General features: G+C 41.7%; 1 protein-coding gene across 1 annotated transcript in view; it reads left to right on the plus strand.

Annotated features, from left to right (window-relative positions):
* Positions 1-18,313, plus strand: part of TPH2 (tryptophan hydroxylase 2) — an 86,485-nt gene that overhangs the window by 36,411 nt on the left and 31,761 nt on the right. Inside the window, exon 8 of the mRNA XM_059936535.1 lies at positions 13,717-13,843. Within this exon, the coding sequence (XP_059792518.1) occupies positions 13,717-13,843 (127 nt within the window). The remainder of the gene's footprint in view (positions 1-13,716; positions 13,844-18,313) is intronic.

An 18,313-nucleotide genomic window follows, 5' to 3' on the forward strand; every position in this document is an offset into this window, starting at 1 on the left:
GTAGTTTTTTCTAATAATAATTGAAAATATTGGAGGGGGATTAGGCTTGGAGGCAAGAGGGAATAAAAGAGGGAGAAAAGAGGAGGATTTGTGTTTGGAGCATCCTGTCTTTGAGGGGCCCACGGGTGGGACCTCCAGTTGGAGAAGCGCCTGGTAGTTGGAAATAAGGGCTGAGAGTTCAGAAGTGAATTAGAGCTCCTGCTGTCGATCTGAGTGATTTCTTCTTCCATGACTCCTGACCACACAGACAAGAGGAAGCTAAGTCAGAGCATGGAAACTCGGGATTCACTACCTTGGGGTTGTTTTGGCAGGCTCCTTTTTGTGGGTTTTATGTCATTCATTTGTTTCTTAAATTATTCTTATGATTTTATGAGTAGGTAACACATGCACATGATTCAGCATTCAAAGCTTACGAAAGGGCACACTCTGAACAGTGACTTTTTTCCCTCCTCTGCTCCCTTGACACCTGCTGCATCCTCCCCAGGGGCAACCACTGCTACCAGTTTCCACTGCGTCCTTCCAGATATACATTGTGCAGACACAATTCTCTGTAAAGGTCCCTTTAATCCTTATGTATAACAAAGTCCCAAGTCTCTTCCCAGCCACATGCTGTAGTTTGAATCTATGAAAGACTAGATCGGGAGTGCTGTTTCCTGCCCAAGCACTTTGGCAGGCATTGTCTTTGAAATGCAGTCCCATTTCCTCAATTGAGAACCAAGAGGGCAGCTTCTCCAATTTGTGAAGTTCAGCTTGGCTCCTGTGTTTTGTGCTTGTACTCTGCTTCCAAGTAACTGCTTCTAATTGCTGAACTGTTGTAGTTGAGGCAGCACTAATGAGACAGAGACGGGCCCTGAAGAGGCAGCTAGAAATGAGAGTGAAAGCAGTGAAAATACAGTATCTGAAAAAAGAATTTTGTTATTTTCCTCTTCACTGTGGGAAGAATGTATTTTGATAGCCTAGCTCTCAACACATATTGGGTGTTAAACATAGGTTGTTTTACCATTTTACATTTTAAAACTGGTCAGGTACTGGGGCTTGAATTTAAAAAAGCAGTGGCAGATTGGGTTGCTTCCCTGGGGAGGTTCTGGCCTGGAGGACAGTAGAGAAAGTCCTGGAGAATCAGTGACTCCTGATTTTCTTGGTGGGAAGGGTTGCTTTTCCATGTGTTTCTACCTGGATTGAAAGGTCACCGATTCTGCTAGAAGCGAGGCTCTTTCTCCCTGGAGCACTGCCTGAGGCAGGGATCCTGCACACTGTTGTCGCATAGCTACTTATTTTGATTAGCTGTGATCGCAAGCAACTTTGTCACTAATCGAGTATTGAAGTTTACAAATGATTTCTTTTAAAAAAAAGTCAATTGGGTCAAATTCAAGGTTATTCCAATAAGAGCATCCCTCTCACTCAGTGGAATGACAGGGAAAGAGACAGAGCTCTACGTTACGTGGGTGTGCGAGCATCACCTGGCATGCGAATAGTGGCAGAACAAAAATTTGAGAAGACAATCCCCCAGTCTCCTGCTCTCCTCTTTGCTTCTCTGGGAAGTCCACTGTGTTCTGTGTCATATTGCACCCTCTGGCCACTTTATCTTTTAGAACAGGGTTTCTCAACCTTGGCGCTATTGATATTTTGAGCCAAATAATGCTTTGTTGTGGTAGGATGTTTAGCGGCATCCCTGGCCTCTACCTGCTAGATGTCAACAGTACACTCCCACCCGTGCCAGATGTGACAACCAAAGATGTCTCCAGAAACTGCCAAATGTCCCCAGGGGGCAACATCTTCCCCAGTGAGAACCACTGTTTGAGAAGAAGAAATTTGGCAGGTCATTGTTGCTCTGTCTGACAATTATTTTTCTCTTAGAAGCAATCTGTAGACTTTGTTTCCGTTCTAAAACACCAATCTGGCTGTAGCATTCCCTTGTTTGACCTCTGTTGGTTCCCTGTTACATACAAGGAAAAAATTAAAAATGTTTTATGTCATCAAATCACATCTTCTGTCTCTCTTTCTACCCCCCTCCAAAACCTTATGCTCCAGCCGTACTGGACTTCTCACCGTCCCCGTGAGCCTGTTGGTTCATGCCTTTGCACAGGCATGAGCCAACGCAGGTGGTTCATTTGGCCTGGAATGACTCTTGTGAAATCATTTTAATTCTCAGGATTAAAGCTCAGTAGCAACCTTTTCTGTGAAGACTTTCCCAGGCAGAGCTAGATATTCCTGTAATACTTTTCCTTCCTTCTATTTTAACACAACACTGCATGGTAATTATTTGTTCATGTGTCAGTCTCCTTCATCAGACTGTAATTAACTCAAGGCCAGCTGACAAAGGCAATACAGGAACAAGAAGATCCAGACTGAGGTTGGAGTGGATCCCCAAACCTGGCATATAAAGTAAAAACTGAGTCCACAGTGGGCTGAAGCCGTGAATGCCACTGCCACCAGAAGGTGCCGGGTTTGAGACATGCGCAGAGTTCCAGGCTCAGTCTGAGATCTGTGGAGTGAAGGGAACAGGGGAAGCCCCAGCTGCACCCTGTGTGGTGGTAGCACCTCCATCTGCAGGGTTGCAGCCCTCCACTCCTTCCTGCAGCTTTACTTTGATTTCAAGAGCTGCTGCTGGACACCCCTCCATCAATAAGGCATTTTAATATATTCAGTGTCTTCAGGCAAAGTCATGAACCATTAATGGTGGAATTTTAGACACCAGTTGAGACTGGGAGGATAGGTCACTTGGACCAGAATAGTCTTCTCTCCACATCACACCCAGGAGGGGCAACCTATTTTGCTCATCTGTTTTGCTTTGGGAATGAAGATCATTTCAAAAGAAAAAAATGGTTGTTCACTGTGAAGCTGAAGGAGAGGAGGGAAAAGAAATGTGAAGCTTGTCCCCACCTCCCCCTTATGAAAATAAGAGAGAGAGAGAGAGAGAGAGAGACAGAGGGAAGGAAAGAAAAAGAGAGAGACCCAACTGCACTTCACAGGGTGCTAAGAAGACATTTTCCCCCTTTGGGTAACAAACCCTGAATATAGTCTCACCTTAAAGGTAGGAAAGCTCATTGCCCTCTCTTAAAAAACAGTGTCAGTCTGTGATGTGTTCTGAGTTTTATTTGAACTTCTTAAATGTGACGTCAAGAAGATACGCTCTGAAATTGGCAAGCAGTGGTGCAGGTCCCTGCAGGACTGTCCTGCGTGTGGGCGTGCTGTGCATGTCTGAAATCAGGGGGAGGACAGCGGACCAGAACAGTGGTAGGAACATCTCTGGACTTGCCTCTAGAAGATTCTTGCTGGAGAGGGGCGGTGGAGATCCAGTGTGTTTCCTAAACTGGTCTTGGGCACACTGCAGGGAGAAGAGAGTTGGAGGGAGGTATCTTTCCCTCACTCCTTGGTCTTGTCTGGTCTGGTCTCGTCTCTGATGTCAGCCTTCTGGTGTTCAGAGGGCACTTTGGATTTTCAGCTGTCGTAGCATCCTACCCGCCCACTCCCAGTTCCTCTTTAGTTCGTTTGGCTTTTCTTCCCCGGACACTTCCTTCTAGGGGATCTGTGGTCTCTGTGCTTCGTAGTTTCAACAGACTTCTTGAACGTGTTTTGTGCAAGGTGGAGGTTAAATACTTGCTCACTGAATTTGCATGTGCACATGTACTTGTGTATATGATTTCCAATTTTATCTGTAGTCCTGACGGCCAGTGGTATCTTAGAAATGCAGAGCTCTTTAATAAGAAATAAGGTTTAATAAAACCATATTTTCCTGGGGCCAAATCTCATGCTTTTCTTCAGAAGCTGTGTGGACTGACAGAGGTCTTGGAAATGAAGGAGGGTAAGGCAAGAAGGTCCTATTTTCTAAGGTATTATAATCCAGTCTTGTTCTCTCCAATATAGCCCAAACCCACCCATCCCATCTAGATTTCTGAATGAAGACCAGAGGCGGCCAGATGCCTCAAGGTTCTGTACCTTTGTAACATAAAACATTGCCCAGAGCAGTGTTGAAACACACATCCACAGCACAACCCTCTCACCCCTTGTCCTCTGCTCAGGGGGAAGCAACCGGGCATTTTCAATATAAACATACATTCTTCAACATCAGTTCTTGGAGGTCAAGCCAGTACAATATCTGTCTTTCCAGTAGAGCTATTGCCAAAGTAATAGTGCAGTTTTGCACCAGAAATCCCTTTAAAAAAATGTTTTAATGAAAACATTTAAAAATATGCCTTCTGTTTTGTTTTTCAGATGTTGTGCTTAATATACTAGTAACAGAAATATCCTTTGCACAGCATAGCATAAGCTTATTCAGTCAGGGAGTTTCGGATTCAGGGCTGCATTGGGATGATTGAGGATTCAGTACAGACTGATGCGGGTCTATCTTCTTCTGCTCTTTCCCGCTGTGTCACTTTTCAAATCAGAGAGCAAACTTTCACCACTAGGAAAAAAGTCATGGCACCATTAACTCTTATTGCACTGTTTACTGCCATAATGCAACTAAATGCATCTGCGTTAAGGAAAATCTTTCTTGTCACAGTTGGACACTTTAGGGGCAATTAATGTTATTTTTAAATATAACTGTTTTAAAGTTTAAAAAAGGTTTTGCAGTCAGGTGATTTTTCTTATCATTGCTGCTGTGTTCCACTTTTACAAGAAAAATAAAAGTGAATTATTTCTAACTTTAGTTTTCATCTATTTCTAAGCTAAGCAAGTGAATTTTATGCTTAGCCCTTGCTTATTAGAACAGAACCCTCTCTAAAACTGGCAGATGTCATTCATTTCCTTTTCCTGTGGGTCAGTCATTAATGCTGACATTATTTGTTAAATAACAATACCAGCAGGTGAAGACACAGGCTTTCAAATTTATAAGAAACATTGACTGCCCCTCTCTTGATCAAAGAGATGCCTTTCACTAGGTCTGTAATGAGAGGGAAGATAGGACCTTTCCTTCTGTGACTTTCCCTCCTTGCTGCCGTCTGAGGGATTCTGGGTCTGTGAACTTGTCTGCTTTAAGCCCTGACCGTGATGGGTGTTTTTAATATTGGGCCTTGCTGAAGTCACATCTGGGCAAGGTCTTACTGAAGAGGCAGGAAGATAAGCCAGGGTTTTATAGAGTTTAACCTTCATTCCTATGAGCTCTGGTTTAGCTTAAACTTGCTCTTTCCCACAGATCACCCTCATCCCTGCCAAGCGCAGTGCCAAGCTTCCTGCCCAGCCAACTGGCTTCCTCCATGGTTCTGTCATCATTTTGCTGTTCAGGAGAGCAGAGCAGCATCGTACCAGCGATTCTCAGAAAATGACATGTTCTCAGAAAGCTGATCCCATCTGGCCTCCCTTTCCTGAGTTTTATCCCGGAGCTCACACTCCAAGCTTAGCAGCCATTGTCTCCCTCGGGAGAAACTTGGTTTGGGCTACACCCAGGGTCAGTTAAGACGTTAGAGGCCCTAAGCCGAGAATATTTTCACCCCTTCCATTCTCCAACATAGATAAGTTCAACAACAACAACAGCAGCAGAAGCAATAATAATATATTTTTTTACTACAAATAGCCAACATGTATATATCAATATGTGCAGGCACTATTTTAAGTGTTGTATGTGGATGAACTCAATAATCACGACAACCCTCTGAGTTGTGAGTTACTATTATTATTCTGAATTTATGGATGAGGAAATTGAGACACAGAAAGGTTAATTAACTTGCTCAAGGTCACACAGCTGATAAATAGGGGAGTCAGGATTTGAACTCAGGGAGTAGTGCCAGCATCTGTTGGATTAACCACTATTCTATATTAAAAAGTAACACTATAGAGGAAAAGTCAAAACTTGTATATGTGCTGAAGTTGAATAGCTTCTTTCTTGATTTTCCAATTATAAATTTTATGTAAGATAATTGAGAGTGACACTTTCTTTCTTTAATTTGGTGGCCCTGCTTTGCCAGAACCCTAAGTACTGGATGTGCTTATTGGATGGTCTAGTGCTGTGCTGTCCCATCCAGTGTTCGGTCCAACTACCAGGCTTTGTTAGAAGCCCGCTGTCTCCTTTGATCTTCACAGGGCCACCGTTAGTCTGCCCCTTTATCAAGAGGAGGCATCTTTTATTTCACTGAGAAAAAGAAGGGGAAAGTGCCTCACTACAGAGCAGTGATGCCTCCTTCTGTCTGCATCCTCAGGCAGAAGGCCCTATGGACCGCATGCCCAAACTCCAGGCCCCACCATCAGCTCTCAGTGTGACTGTTGGTAAGCCACTTAACCTCCCTGTGTGAGGGCTGATGAAATAATGCTTTGATCTTTGCAGAGAAAAAGGCTTTATATAAATACCAAATAGGTCTACTCTTCCTTGCCACCTCTTAAATTCACGTGGAGGCTGAGGTGCCTTGTAACATTCCAGAGCAGCCTTAGTTACAAGGCCCGCGTTCCTAGACCTGGACTCCCAAGTTTTCAATCCTAATACTGTGTCTAGTTTTGTGAGGTGCCTCAAAGCAAAAATAACCCCTAGGACTTTTTATGGGAGCCTTTTGTCTCCAAAGCTCCAAGCACTCTAACAATAGACATTCTATAAAAACCCCCGCACACAACCCTATACATTATTTAAAACCTGTGCATTTTGAAACCAAATTTGTACCTAAGTGCCTGCTACAGCCCTGTTGTTCTCTTAGGCTGTTCATGGTAGTGACTTGGGATACAGCTTTCAGCTTGTGTATGTATATATTTTAGCAGATTCAAAGCAGGATTCCTTTTTTTCCCACCGCTCCACCCTCGCCAAGGTTTGCCTTCCTCGTGTGGTGCCTGTCACCCACAATTAGCACTCATAAGCACCCACACCTGAGTCACAATTCATAGTCCCTCAGTGCCATGTCGTCGGGGAGAAGCTCATTTATGTACCTTCAGGTGTGGAAGACGGGGGTGACCTGGGAAAAAAATTATTTTAGGAATATTTGCTTTTTAAAATTGCAAGTTCAGAAGAAATTCAAAATGACTGAATTTTAGGCAAGGAAGAGGTAACCACTGGTTGTACCTCTTCACCACCGTGTCGAGAATTATATCTATTGACAGGTAGAGAAGCCACCACAGGAGAGAAGGAGAAATGTCCTTTCTGACATTTCCCACATGTGCTCTGTTCGGCTGACGTCATTCCACTCATGGCTACGAGGTAGGCAGGATTGTCACCATTTTACAGATGGCAGTTCCAAAGATCAATGAAGTCAGGTCATTTCCCTATGGACACACAACTAGAAAATACCAAAACCAAGGTCTCGTCCAAGCCCTTATGCTACACTGGAAATTAGGAAAACTATGCTTGGGATTTATTTAGATTTACCTCTATATGGTACAGTAGAACCCCACCATCTCTGTTTTATTCTGTTGAGTTCAGAAAGCAGTTACTGAACATCTATTATGTACCAGGCTTTCCTAAGCACCAGGAACCCAAAGATGAACATGGCATGACCTGTGTCCTGGAGAAACTTACTGCTGCTTATTTAAGTGATAAAATATCTTCCAAAAGGGCAAAACCTCCTGAAGTACAATAGACTTAGGTGTAAGTATAATTTAATGTGCAATAATACCTAACTTGTTGGGAATTTATGTTTCTAATGTATTATCTTACGACATTGTTTAAGAACTCCATGAGATAAGGACCCTTATAATCTCTAGTTTACAGATGAAAAAACAATACATCCGTGCTGTCCAATATGGTAGACATGTGACTATTTAAATTTATTAAGTAAAATGAAATAAAACCATAAATTTAGTTCCTCAGTAGTGCTGGTCACATTTAAGATGTTCAGTAATCGCCTGAACCAAGTGGCTTACCATATTGGACGATGCAGATACAGAATATTTCCATCATTGCAGGAAGCCCTATTGCACATCACTGCTCTAAGTAACTTGCCTACACAGGAATGTGTAACATGGACTTAGGGCTGACTCCTGACAATATACAGTTCTTATAACCCTTATGTTATATTACCTCCTTAATATCTAGTGAAAATTTGGGGAGGAGGAGCACACAGGGAAAGAGTTAAAAAAATCTCTTATTTATTCAAGAGATGAGAAATACCTGAGATGATGGGGAACTGGAGACCTATGGACAGTTTCCCTTGAAGCCCTTTTGTGGTACTTGTAAGAACTGGAAACTATTTCTTTCACTAGATCAGGAAAGTTAGTACTTGCCGTTTGCTCTTTTATGGAACCATGAGGTAACTTTTGCTCAGGGTTATTCTAGGATTATGTCTTATTTACTTTTAAGTCTCAGTTCCTAACATAGCACTTGGCATATAATAGGTACACAAAAATGCTTCTTGAACTAAATTCCAAAAAAAATAAGTGTAATATCTTCTGCTGGTCTTAATAGAGTTGTACTGAAGAAGAGTAACATTGATGGCCTTCCTTATGATTCCTAGGGGGAAAAAAGGAAAGAAGATTTCCACCAGGGCAATATCCAAGTGCTTGGCTTCATAAAAAGAGGGCCACATATGTATTTATCTATAACCTGACAGGGACATAAGGCGGAGTGATCATCAGAACGGCCTAAAATCTTATCGGCCTAAAATCTGATCTTATCGGCCAGATTTTACAGTATGCTATTTTAAATCTAAAGAAACTCTGTATATGGCTCTAAAACAAGCACTGAAAACAATTGCCCCAATACCAAATTAATTCCTGTTATTATCTCCTCAGTGAAGTGAAAACAAACCAAGTCACCCCCTTTTCAATGTGTCCCGGTGTGTTATCCCAGATTACTTGCACTTACCCATCGAAGGTTGTGTGAAAGCTGAAAAAATACCCTGTTTTGGCTTCCAGCTCCTCCTCCTGTTTCTTTTCATCAGTGCAACCTCCACCCCCCATCCCCCAACCCCATCTTCCTTTTCTTCTCTTCATGATTTAGCTAAAGTGTTGGCTTCTGTGATATTTAGAACAAACAAAACCTATAGAAATAGGGTTTCAAAGACAGATGTGCTGATTTGGGATGGGAAGCAAATGCTGCATGCCCACTCACTGCTTCTTAAAAGCTTTAATTTACAGCAAAAATAAAAAGTTGTTCAACACGAAGCAGGACGAGTCAGCTTTGAAAACTGATAAAGAGGAGAAGAATGCCAGACCCATTTTGAATTTGAATTTAACAACTAGGACCCTTCTTTTCCCAGCAGCAAAGTGATTGCAGCTTCCTTAGAATGATTTAAGAATTCCCTGGAGGCATTTTGCCCAGGTCCCTTTGTAAGCTTTAGAATCCTCCTAACAGGGCTTATCAGAGAAGATTCCAATTTAGAGCAGCAAAAAGTTTAGTGTCTGTTATCAGCTCTAGCTTTTCTTTTTCTATTTTTTTTTTTTTCAAAAGGAGACATGATGTTTTACAGTGTTAACAGTTTTGAAAGGTCCTACATTTCCAGTGAACAGAGTGCTTCTGTGAAAAGGGCACTGAGAAGCATTATTCAGGCGAAAATGCATCAAAGGGATGTGAGTTAAAAAGAGAAAAGTTTGCCGATGTGGATGGAGATTGGAGGCAGCGTGTGCTGACAGGTGCAATTATAGCCAAATAATTGAATCTTTTAAGAGAGATCTGGTGAGATAAGGCAGTAGTTGTGGACTCACATGGGAAACCTGTTCATAATTAGATATTCAGGGTTCCAGCTGTGGATGAAACACCAGCAAAGGGATCGTGAACTACTTTACAGGCAGGACATAATAACTATTGCACTTTGTGAAGCGGTGTGAGACAGCATGACTTCAGTCCCAGGGAAATTAATTGATACAAAGTTTGGAGAGGAGGCTCAGTCTTCTCCTGCAGATTCGCAACAGTCTGGAACCTCTTTCAGCCCCTGAAAGCTAGTCAACCCAGCTTCCAAGTCCTTTGGTCTCAAAGAAACAAAAAAAAAATGTCAACTTTTCAAAGTTAATTAATTGCTTTAGTTAGCAACATTAAACATCTTTCTTTGTTGTTTGAAGAGTTTCCAGGCACTTCAGTTTCCTTTGTCCATACCACGTGTCTTAGCCAAAGACACTGGGATGAGAACAATCCGGTGTTTATTTCTGAGAATGTTCCACCAAAGTCATAAAAGATAATAACCTTATTTATGGTCTTGAAATATAGGTGCTTGAGCCTTGACTCAATGAGAAGTGGGGTTACTGTACGAACTGCATCTCTACTTGCTCAGAGATCTGAACAGCAGTTCCTTCTTAGGGTCTCTACGTGGAGACAGAGCGGCAAAGAAGGTACAAACTAGCGCAATCATTTCTACTTAGAATAGGGCAAAGGCATCCCCAGCATTCCATTAGTAATTCTGTTAGACTTCTTGCTTCAGGTTTTCATTCTTAATGAAACAATATAACTTATTCTGCTGTGCTGTATGATTTTTTTCTTTCAAATTTATAATTTATCTTCTATGTATGGTTGGATTACCTTGTAATGCTATTAAAGGTTCTTAAGTTGGCTGTGAGTTATAGGTTTCTGATAATTACACCTTAACTTAAATCTCAGGTGATAGTTCCTTTTCTACCACAAAGAATTGACTCCTTAAAGCCTTTGGATCTCTCGTATTTTCCTTCTTCTTTCCTTTTTAACTGCCAACTTTTCACTTTCCCTTCTACCTATAAGCCTTTGGACTCCATTGGTACTTAGGCAGGTAGAAGACTGTCTTCTTCAAGTATTTAACAAGCTCAAAAGTAAACCCAGTTTTGCAACAAGAATCCACCACTGTAACCATGACCTATCCCATTCTCACATTAGGAAGCACGCAGCACCCTGCCTGACCCATAGGAAGCATTCAATACATGTTGGCCACAATAGTTGTTCTTTTAGCTACTGTTTAATTTATTTATTCATACCATGAGCTAATACTCACCATCTTTAGTATTTCCCTGGAGTTTGACATCTGGTCTAATTTTGAAATTATTGTTGTCATATTTTCTGCCTGGTTCAGTAAGGGTGTTTTAGTATTTACATCATAAGCTACAATGGGGGTACTCAGATTTATCCATGGTGGGCCTCTCAATTCCAACACTGGTGCAGACTGCGTGACCTTTAAAAAACTGATCACAGGAGTGAGTCTACAGGGTCCACTCTCAGCGTAGAAGTATGCTGAATCAAACACCTTTAACTGATCTCTGAGTCAAGTGCATGTGGAGGAGTAACTTGCTACCTAGTGAACTTTCCTTACCACCTTTCATTGTTCCTCAGTATGTATGTATGTTTGTATGATGTAATTTTAGTGGCATTAAATTTGGGCAGCTCAAAATTACATAATCACATTTAGCTTTAGTTTTAAGTACTAGTTGCTTGAAGCCTGTTCAGGGTGTTCCAAGCATCACCTGTTATGCCAGGGCGTCTCCACCCTGCCTGTGTCTTATGATCACCCTGCGAGCTTTCAAAACAATGTAGCTGCTCAGGTCTGTCCCAGAGAGTCTGACTGCATTGCTCTTATGTAGCGCCCAGTGATTGGTATTTTTAAAAAGGCTCCTCGGGTAATCTGGAGGGTTGAGGACTGAGTGGCAGGAAAAGAGACTTAGGACACACTGGCTACATTTTTACCTGTGCTAACCAGCTTGGTTAAACTTTCCCCACAACTGAAGCTGTGCCCCGCCCAGCCCTTCTCGTTTACTCCACCTTGTAAGTTAATAGAACAGAAGGAGCATAGCTTTGAGTCAGAGGAATCTGATTTCAAATCTTGTCTCTGTCTCTTATTAACAGCGTGTCCTTGGGAAAAAAATGCTTAAATTTACTGAATGTTAGTTTCCCCGTTTATCAAATGGGTATAATAAGACTTCTTTGTAAGTGAAGATGAAATTACTAATGGGATATGAAAACATTTAGCCCAGTACCCAGCATATAATAGGAGCTCAGTATATGTTAGCTTTCTTTTTTTTATTCTTTTAATAAATTTATTTATTTATTTATTTTTGGCTGCGTTGGGTCTTCGTTGCTGTGCACGGGTTTTCTCTAGTTGCGGCGAGCGGTGGCTTCTCTTGTTGCAGAGCATGGGGTCTATGCACGCAGGCTTCAGTAGCTGTGGCTCGAAGGCTCTAGAGCGCAGGCTCAGTAGTTGTGGCGCACGGGTTTAGTTGCTCCGTGGCATGTGGGATCTTCCTGGACCAGGGCTTGAACCCATGTCCCCTGCATTGGCAGGCGGATTCTTAACCACTGTGCCACCAGGGAAGGCACTATGTTAGCTTTCTTTTTTTCCTCCATCTGTCTTTAATTTCTTCATAGGTAAAATGAGGGACTCTGATAACATTTAAATTCTCCTTATTCCCTAAAATCCAATGAGTCTGATTCACCACCTTAAGGAGTATGACTGGAGAGTAACCACCACATATGCTTTTCCACAAATTCAGTTTCTGTACAAAAAGGAGGCTGTTGGCACCCAGTTGATAGAGAATGAATTTGGAGTTTCCTTCAGTATCATGTCCACGTATTCTCAGTTGGCTGCTTTTTCAACCTGATGTGTCTGGGAAGTGGCTGGCCAGGGTTGGGCATGTGGTTTGAGCTGTGGGAACAGAACTTTTTGACCAAGTAATGCCATATGTCTTATGTTGGCACCCATCATCTGCCCTTGACCACCATTCCCCTGCTTCAGCCTCATGACCATCCAACTTACTTTATACTTGTGATATTGGTGGTAGTACCTGGCATTTATGTTATAGCATCTATTTGAAGTGATACACTTACGAGGAGCCCAGGTGAAATTAGGAAACATCTTTCAATTACTACCTGGCTCATTAGTTTTTGTCAAGAAAATAAAATATTGTTGCCTTTTGATTCATTTCCAGTGAGTCATATATTCCAGGATAGCTTGGTATCAGGAAACGGTTTGTGATTCATGGCAATGACTCAGGAAGGCATCCGCCTTGCTTCATTGTGACACATACCTGCCTTTGCCTGGTCTCTGGCTCCAAGTGGAAGCACAGGCAAATGAGAGAGGATGTAAACTTCTATTATTACCTAGTTCAGGCTAGCCAAAGCAGGGGACTGGGAGGGTCTTCTAGTGTGAAGGCTCAAAAGAGTTGCTTGTGTTGTAGACAGATAAATGGTCCACGGGAAAAGACATCTGTTGATGACAATAGGATCTTCTGCTGTTTCCCAGTGCCCTGCAAAGTGTAACATGGGATGCAGTGTAACTTAAGGGTTGAGAGCAAGAGTTTAGAAATCATGATAAGCTGGATTCAAGTTTTGGCTTTATCACTATCTGTAGCAAGAATCGACAAGCTTTTTCAGTAAAGGTCCAGCTAGTAAATGTTTTAGGCTTTGTGGGCCATATGGTCTCAGTCACAACTACTTAACTCCGCCGTTTTAGGCAAAAGGAGCCATAGACAATACATTAATGAATGGGCATGGCTGCGTTCCAATAAAACTTTATTTACAGAAACAGGCAGTAGGCCAGATTTGACCTGCAGCTGTAGTTTGCACACCCCTGGTCTATAGAACATTGCACCAATAAGTTACTTTAATTCAAGTTTCTCTTGAGTATTCAAAGAGACAGTGCATGTAATAAAACACTTAACACATGTTTGGCATATGATACGCTCTTGAAAATAGTAGTTGCTATTATTTTGTTAACATATCGTATATCATATAATTTAAGATGCCATGGTTGTAAGATGTATCTGGATTTCAGAGTTGATAAAAAACCTTAGGATTGGTGAAATTTGGTAACATTAATTACGGTAACAAGGTTATAATTAGAATTTTAGGTCTTGTTCTGCCAGTGATAGCTTAACTTGTCTAACATTTCTCTGTGATGTTTTTCTTTTCAGAGACACATGTCACGAACTCTTGGGACATGTCCCTCTACTTGCGGATCCTAAGTTTGCTCAGTTTTCACAAGAAATAGGCCTGGCATCTCTGGGAGCATCAGATGAAGACGTTCAGAAACTAGCCACAGTGAGTTCATTTTCAACCTAAAAACCCATTCTGTTTATGTCCATTTGTAAGGTAAAGAAAGTTTTAGAGTTACTGACTGTGAGTGATAAGGCAAACATTCTGGAGAGGGCATGGCGTGTTTACTTTTCCCCATGTGTGTTCCTTTGAAGCACAATGTGTTCTTGGCCTATTAACTGTCAAAATCTTTGTATTTTATCCTTCTCATTCAGGGATTGGCTAGATTGTAGATATTTGAGGCTTGCAGGTCATGAGGTCTCTGTCATAACTACTTAGCTCAGCCACTGTGGTGTAAAAGCAGCCACAGACAGTACATGAATGAATAAGTGTGGCTGTATTCCGATAAAACTTTATTTATAAAAGCTGGCGGTGGGCCAGGTTTGGCCTGTGTGCTGCAATTTGCCAACTCTTGTTCTAGTTCAATGTTTATTTCCTAGAAACATTTGTAATAATGAAAATTATGCATTTATGGTAAAGTAGAGGTTGTACTCGGGATTATTTCTGATTAGTCAGTATGGGTTTGGTCAGACACAATTTGAACCAGCAATAAGCAGCTCATGCTAAACAATTATTATAAGTGAAAAACCAGAAAAAGATTTAATAAATACTATAGTCTCAGCAAGGTTCTTCTCAAAACAAGCAGTATGAGAGGAAAGGTGTAATGTTGGCGGCTACCTTTAAGCTGCTGAAAAGCCAGATCTAGCAAGCTCATATGCCTCATCCTAGCCCCATTTCAAGGAGCCCCGAGTAAGAAAGAGCAGGTTTAGCAAACTCACCTACCTACAGGGTCCAGTGTGTTAGCCTCAATGAGCAAAGGTACTGGAGGAAGAAAATATAGGATCCTAAATTGTGTGTATTTGACACAGACACACATTGATGGCGTATTAGGCATGTAGGAATATTCTTCACTCCCACCAAGAAACAAGTGTTCTCCTAGATTTCTTAAGATGCAAAGCCCTTTCAGTATACCTTTTGTTTCCTAATTTTGATAGAGATACAGGAACTGAGAAATATTTTTCTACTAAAAGAGCAATAGCAGTGCAAAAGCCATGCTGTTGGTGTCAGTGTGGGGATGAGTAGGGTTGAGTGGGGACTGCGGTGAACTCAGGAGAGCATGCCTCTTCTACAGCAGAAGCCTGCCAGGTGGGAATGTGGGCCTTTGTGTGGCTGGATCTCCAAAATTTTGGGAGAGGCTGGAAATCTAGATTTCTAAGCGAAATTTAATGATTTTAAAATGTTGGCTCTTAAAAAGAAATCTACCATTACAAGCTGAGGAAAATATATTTGTAGACTGAATTAGGAGCTAAGCTTCCAATTTGTAACCTCTACTCTAGGGATTGTATCTCACGTATATTGGCTATCTATTACTGCGTAACAAGTAATTCCAAAATTTAGTGGCTTAAAACAATAAACATTTATTATCTCATAGTTTCTGTGTTTGGAGATTTGGGAGCAGCTTAGGTGAGTGGTTTTGGCTTAGGGACTTTCCTGTGGTTGGCGTTAAGATGTGGGCTGGGCCCGTAGATGTCTTCAGGTTTGGGAAAGTTCTCCCAAGATGGATCAGTCATGTGGCTGTTGGCAACAGGCTTCCTTCAGAAGAGAGAGAGAGAGAGACAGAGAGAAAGAAAGAAAGAGAGAAAGAGAAGGGAAGAGACAGAGATAGTTACTGAGGGAGGAAGTTGTAATGCCTTTTGTGGCTTGATCATATGCTGATCACATCAGCCACATTTTATTCATTAGAAGGGACTCACTCCAGCCCATACGCAAGGGGAGGAGAAATCGTCTCCACTGTTTGGAGAAAGGAGCATCAAATTATTTGTAGATGTATTTTAAAACCTCCACAACATAAGTCCTGTTATTTAATTCTCAAACCTAAGCTCCAGCCTTAGACTCCACATTTTGGAACTTTTCTGTGTCTTTCAAATTTCTCTTGAAATGTTTTGGTTTCAGCCTTTGATCCCTACAGTTTATACTCTTGATCAGAGAGGAATGTTTTGCTTACTAGTCTTATTCTGAACAGCTACAAACTGGGATTCAACCTTGCCAGGCGGTGTGAGTGTGTGTGTGTGTGTGTGTGTGTGTGTGTGCGCGCGCGCGTGTGTGTGTGCGCGCGCGCGCGCGCCCGTGTGTCCAAAGAGAGGAGGAGAAGGAATGAGGTAGGACTTCATGGATGTGAATGTAGGTAGATCCTAGTGGGTGATCTAATTTCTTTCTTAAAAGTAGTGACAAGAAAGCAGTTTTATTGCCCCTTCCATTAAATGATGATTGATTAATTCCATCATTCAAACTAACATTTACAAGGAATATGACAGGGTCCTCACTTTTCAGAAATTCATAGTCTATATAGATAAAACTAAGATTTGTCAGAGGAGAGAAACTTTGTGCTGAGTCTTGAAAGCTGAGAAAAAGCCAGCCAAGTGGTGAAGGGGGAAAGGAAGAGTAGAGGGACAATTTCATTTAGAATAAGAAATCTTTCTGGTTTGGGGGCTAGACAGGGAATGCCAGGGAATGCTGAAGCCAAGGATTGCCTTTTGTGTTCATTTTCTATCCTTACAATTAACAAATTACTCCTGACTTAAAACAATATAAATCTGTTATCTTACAGTTTCATAAAGTTACAAGTCAGACACACTTCTCACTGGGCTAAGATTAAGGTGTCAGCAGGGCTGTGTTCCTCTCTGGAAGCTCTGGGGGAGAATCTATTTTCTTGTTTTTTTCCAGGTGCTAAAGGCTGCCTGCATTCCTTGGTTTGTGGCCCCCTTCCTCCATCTTCAGAACAGTAATGTTGCATCTCTCTGACCTTCCTATCATCGTCACATCTCTCTCTCTTTCTCACTGACCTTTGCTTTTAAGGACTGTTGTGGGGTCTACCTGGATAATTCAAAGGTATCCATTCAAAGTCCATGTCTACAAAGGTGACATATTCACAAGTTCTGGAGATTAAGACATGGATATCTTTGGGGGGCCATTACTGTTTCTATTTTTACACTTGCAAGATAAAACTAATAATTGAACCTTGAAACCTGTTTTACTAGGGCCAGTGAATTTGGAGGATGAGTAAGTTTTCTTTTGGAATTTACATTCTTTAGCATGGTTCCAACACCCTTGGCCATGGATTGCCCTAGCCCCAGTAGCCAAAAACACTTCCATCTATTAGAGATCATTAGATCATTAATCTTGTTTCTCTCACTTTCTTTTGCCCTCTTTTTCAATTGTTCTTTGCCTAGAATGTACCTGCTTTTCTGTAGAAGCCAATTTGAGTCAACAGATGTTCTTTAAGTGGCTAAAGAATCCTAGGTACCATGAGGTAGGAATAGGGAAAAGACAAAGAAGTTGTACTTACTTCAAAGAACTCATGATCTAGTACACAAAAATACAGAAAACCCAGAGTCAGTGTTAACTTTTATTTACGTACATAAGCAGATGTGTAGGAGAAGTGGATTTAAGGTCAATCTTCTAAGTGTGTGTGAATTCTGAGTTCATTGTCGGAGACCAGGGCTCAGAATCGGGCAGGGACCAGCAGAGAGGTTCTTCTCTGTATAGAAATAATTGGTGACAGGTTAGGGAGGATCAAGAGTCTCCCAAGGGAGCCAACATGTCTGGAACCTCATGGTGGCTTTGACTTTAAGTCTTTTGAAAGTTTACACCAAAGAGAGTATAAACTTTCAAAAGACTGAAAAGATTTTGAGTCTCTTGTAAATGCAGTGGAGAAGTTCGGGCTGGGGGTGGTGCCTCACCAAGGTCTTGCCTGATCTACTCATTTCTCTTTTCCTGATGTTGCATGTTGCCCCTACCTCAGCTCTCTTTGATTTTCTGTCTCTCACAAGCCTTGCAGGTCCAAGATTTTCCAATTTTATAGACTGCCCACTTACTTTGGAAAGCGTTTTGCAGACCAAGGAGACATTTGGAAGGCTTTTTCCATGTGATGGGAAGAATACGAAGGAAGAAGGGCTCACAGTGTGAGGAAGCTAGGGAGGCTTTTTTCTGAAATGATGCTGTACCTGCCTTTGACTTCTAGAACCACGTCCCAGCCCTCAGTTAAAAACAAAGTGAATAGAAAACTGCTGGAAGTTGGTTTTGAAAGAAAACACAGATTCCAGCCAGGCAGTTTCACAGTAAACCCAGGAATAAATAACCTACTGGATGGCATGCATATTAAGGACTGTCAAGCCATATACTGAAGCTAGAAGACCAATTTAATGACCCCATTGCAAGGACTAAGAGATTAAGAGATAAGCCCTCACTAGGAGGGGTAAAAAGTCCAATGGTAGGGGAAGAGTGGTGGTTAGCGAGGCCTCTTGGCTGTCCAGATGAGAAATGGAGGTATTATTAGCTGATTTCCTCCAAGTCGTGTTCATTAAGCCTCCTGAAAAAGTACTAGAATAAAATGAGAGATGAGATGCACCAAAGGAGAAAAATCCATAGAGAGGACAAATGGAAAACCACAGAAATCACTATTTATGCAGAACAATG

The sequence above is a fragment of the Balaenoptera ricei genome, chromosome 10, assembly GCF_028023285.1.
Source record: "Balaenoptera ricei isolate mBalRic1 chromosome 10, mBalRic1.hap2, whole genome shotgun sequence".
NCBI lineage: Eukaryota > Metazoa > Chordata > Mammalia > Artiodactyla > Balaenopteridae > Balaenoptera > Balaenoptera ricei.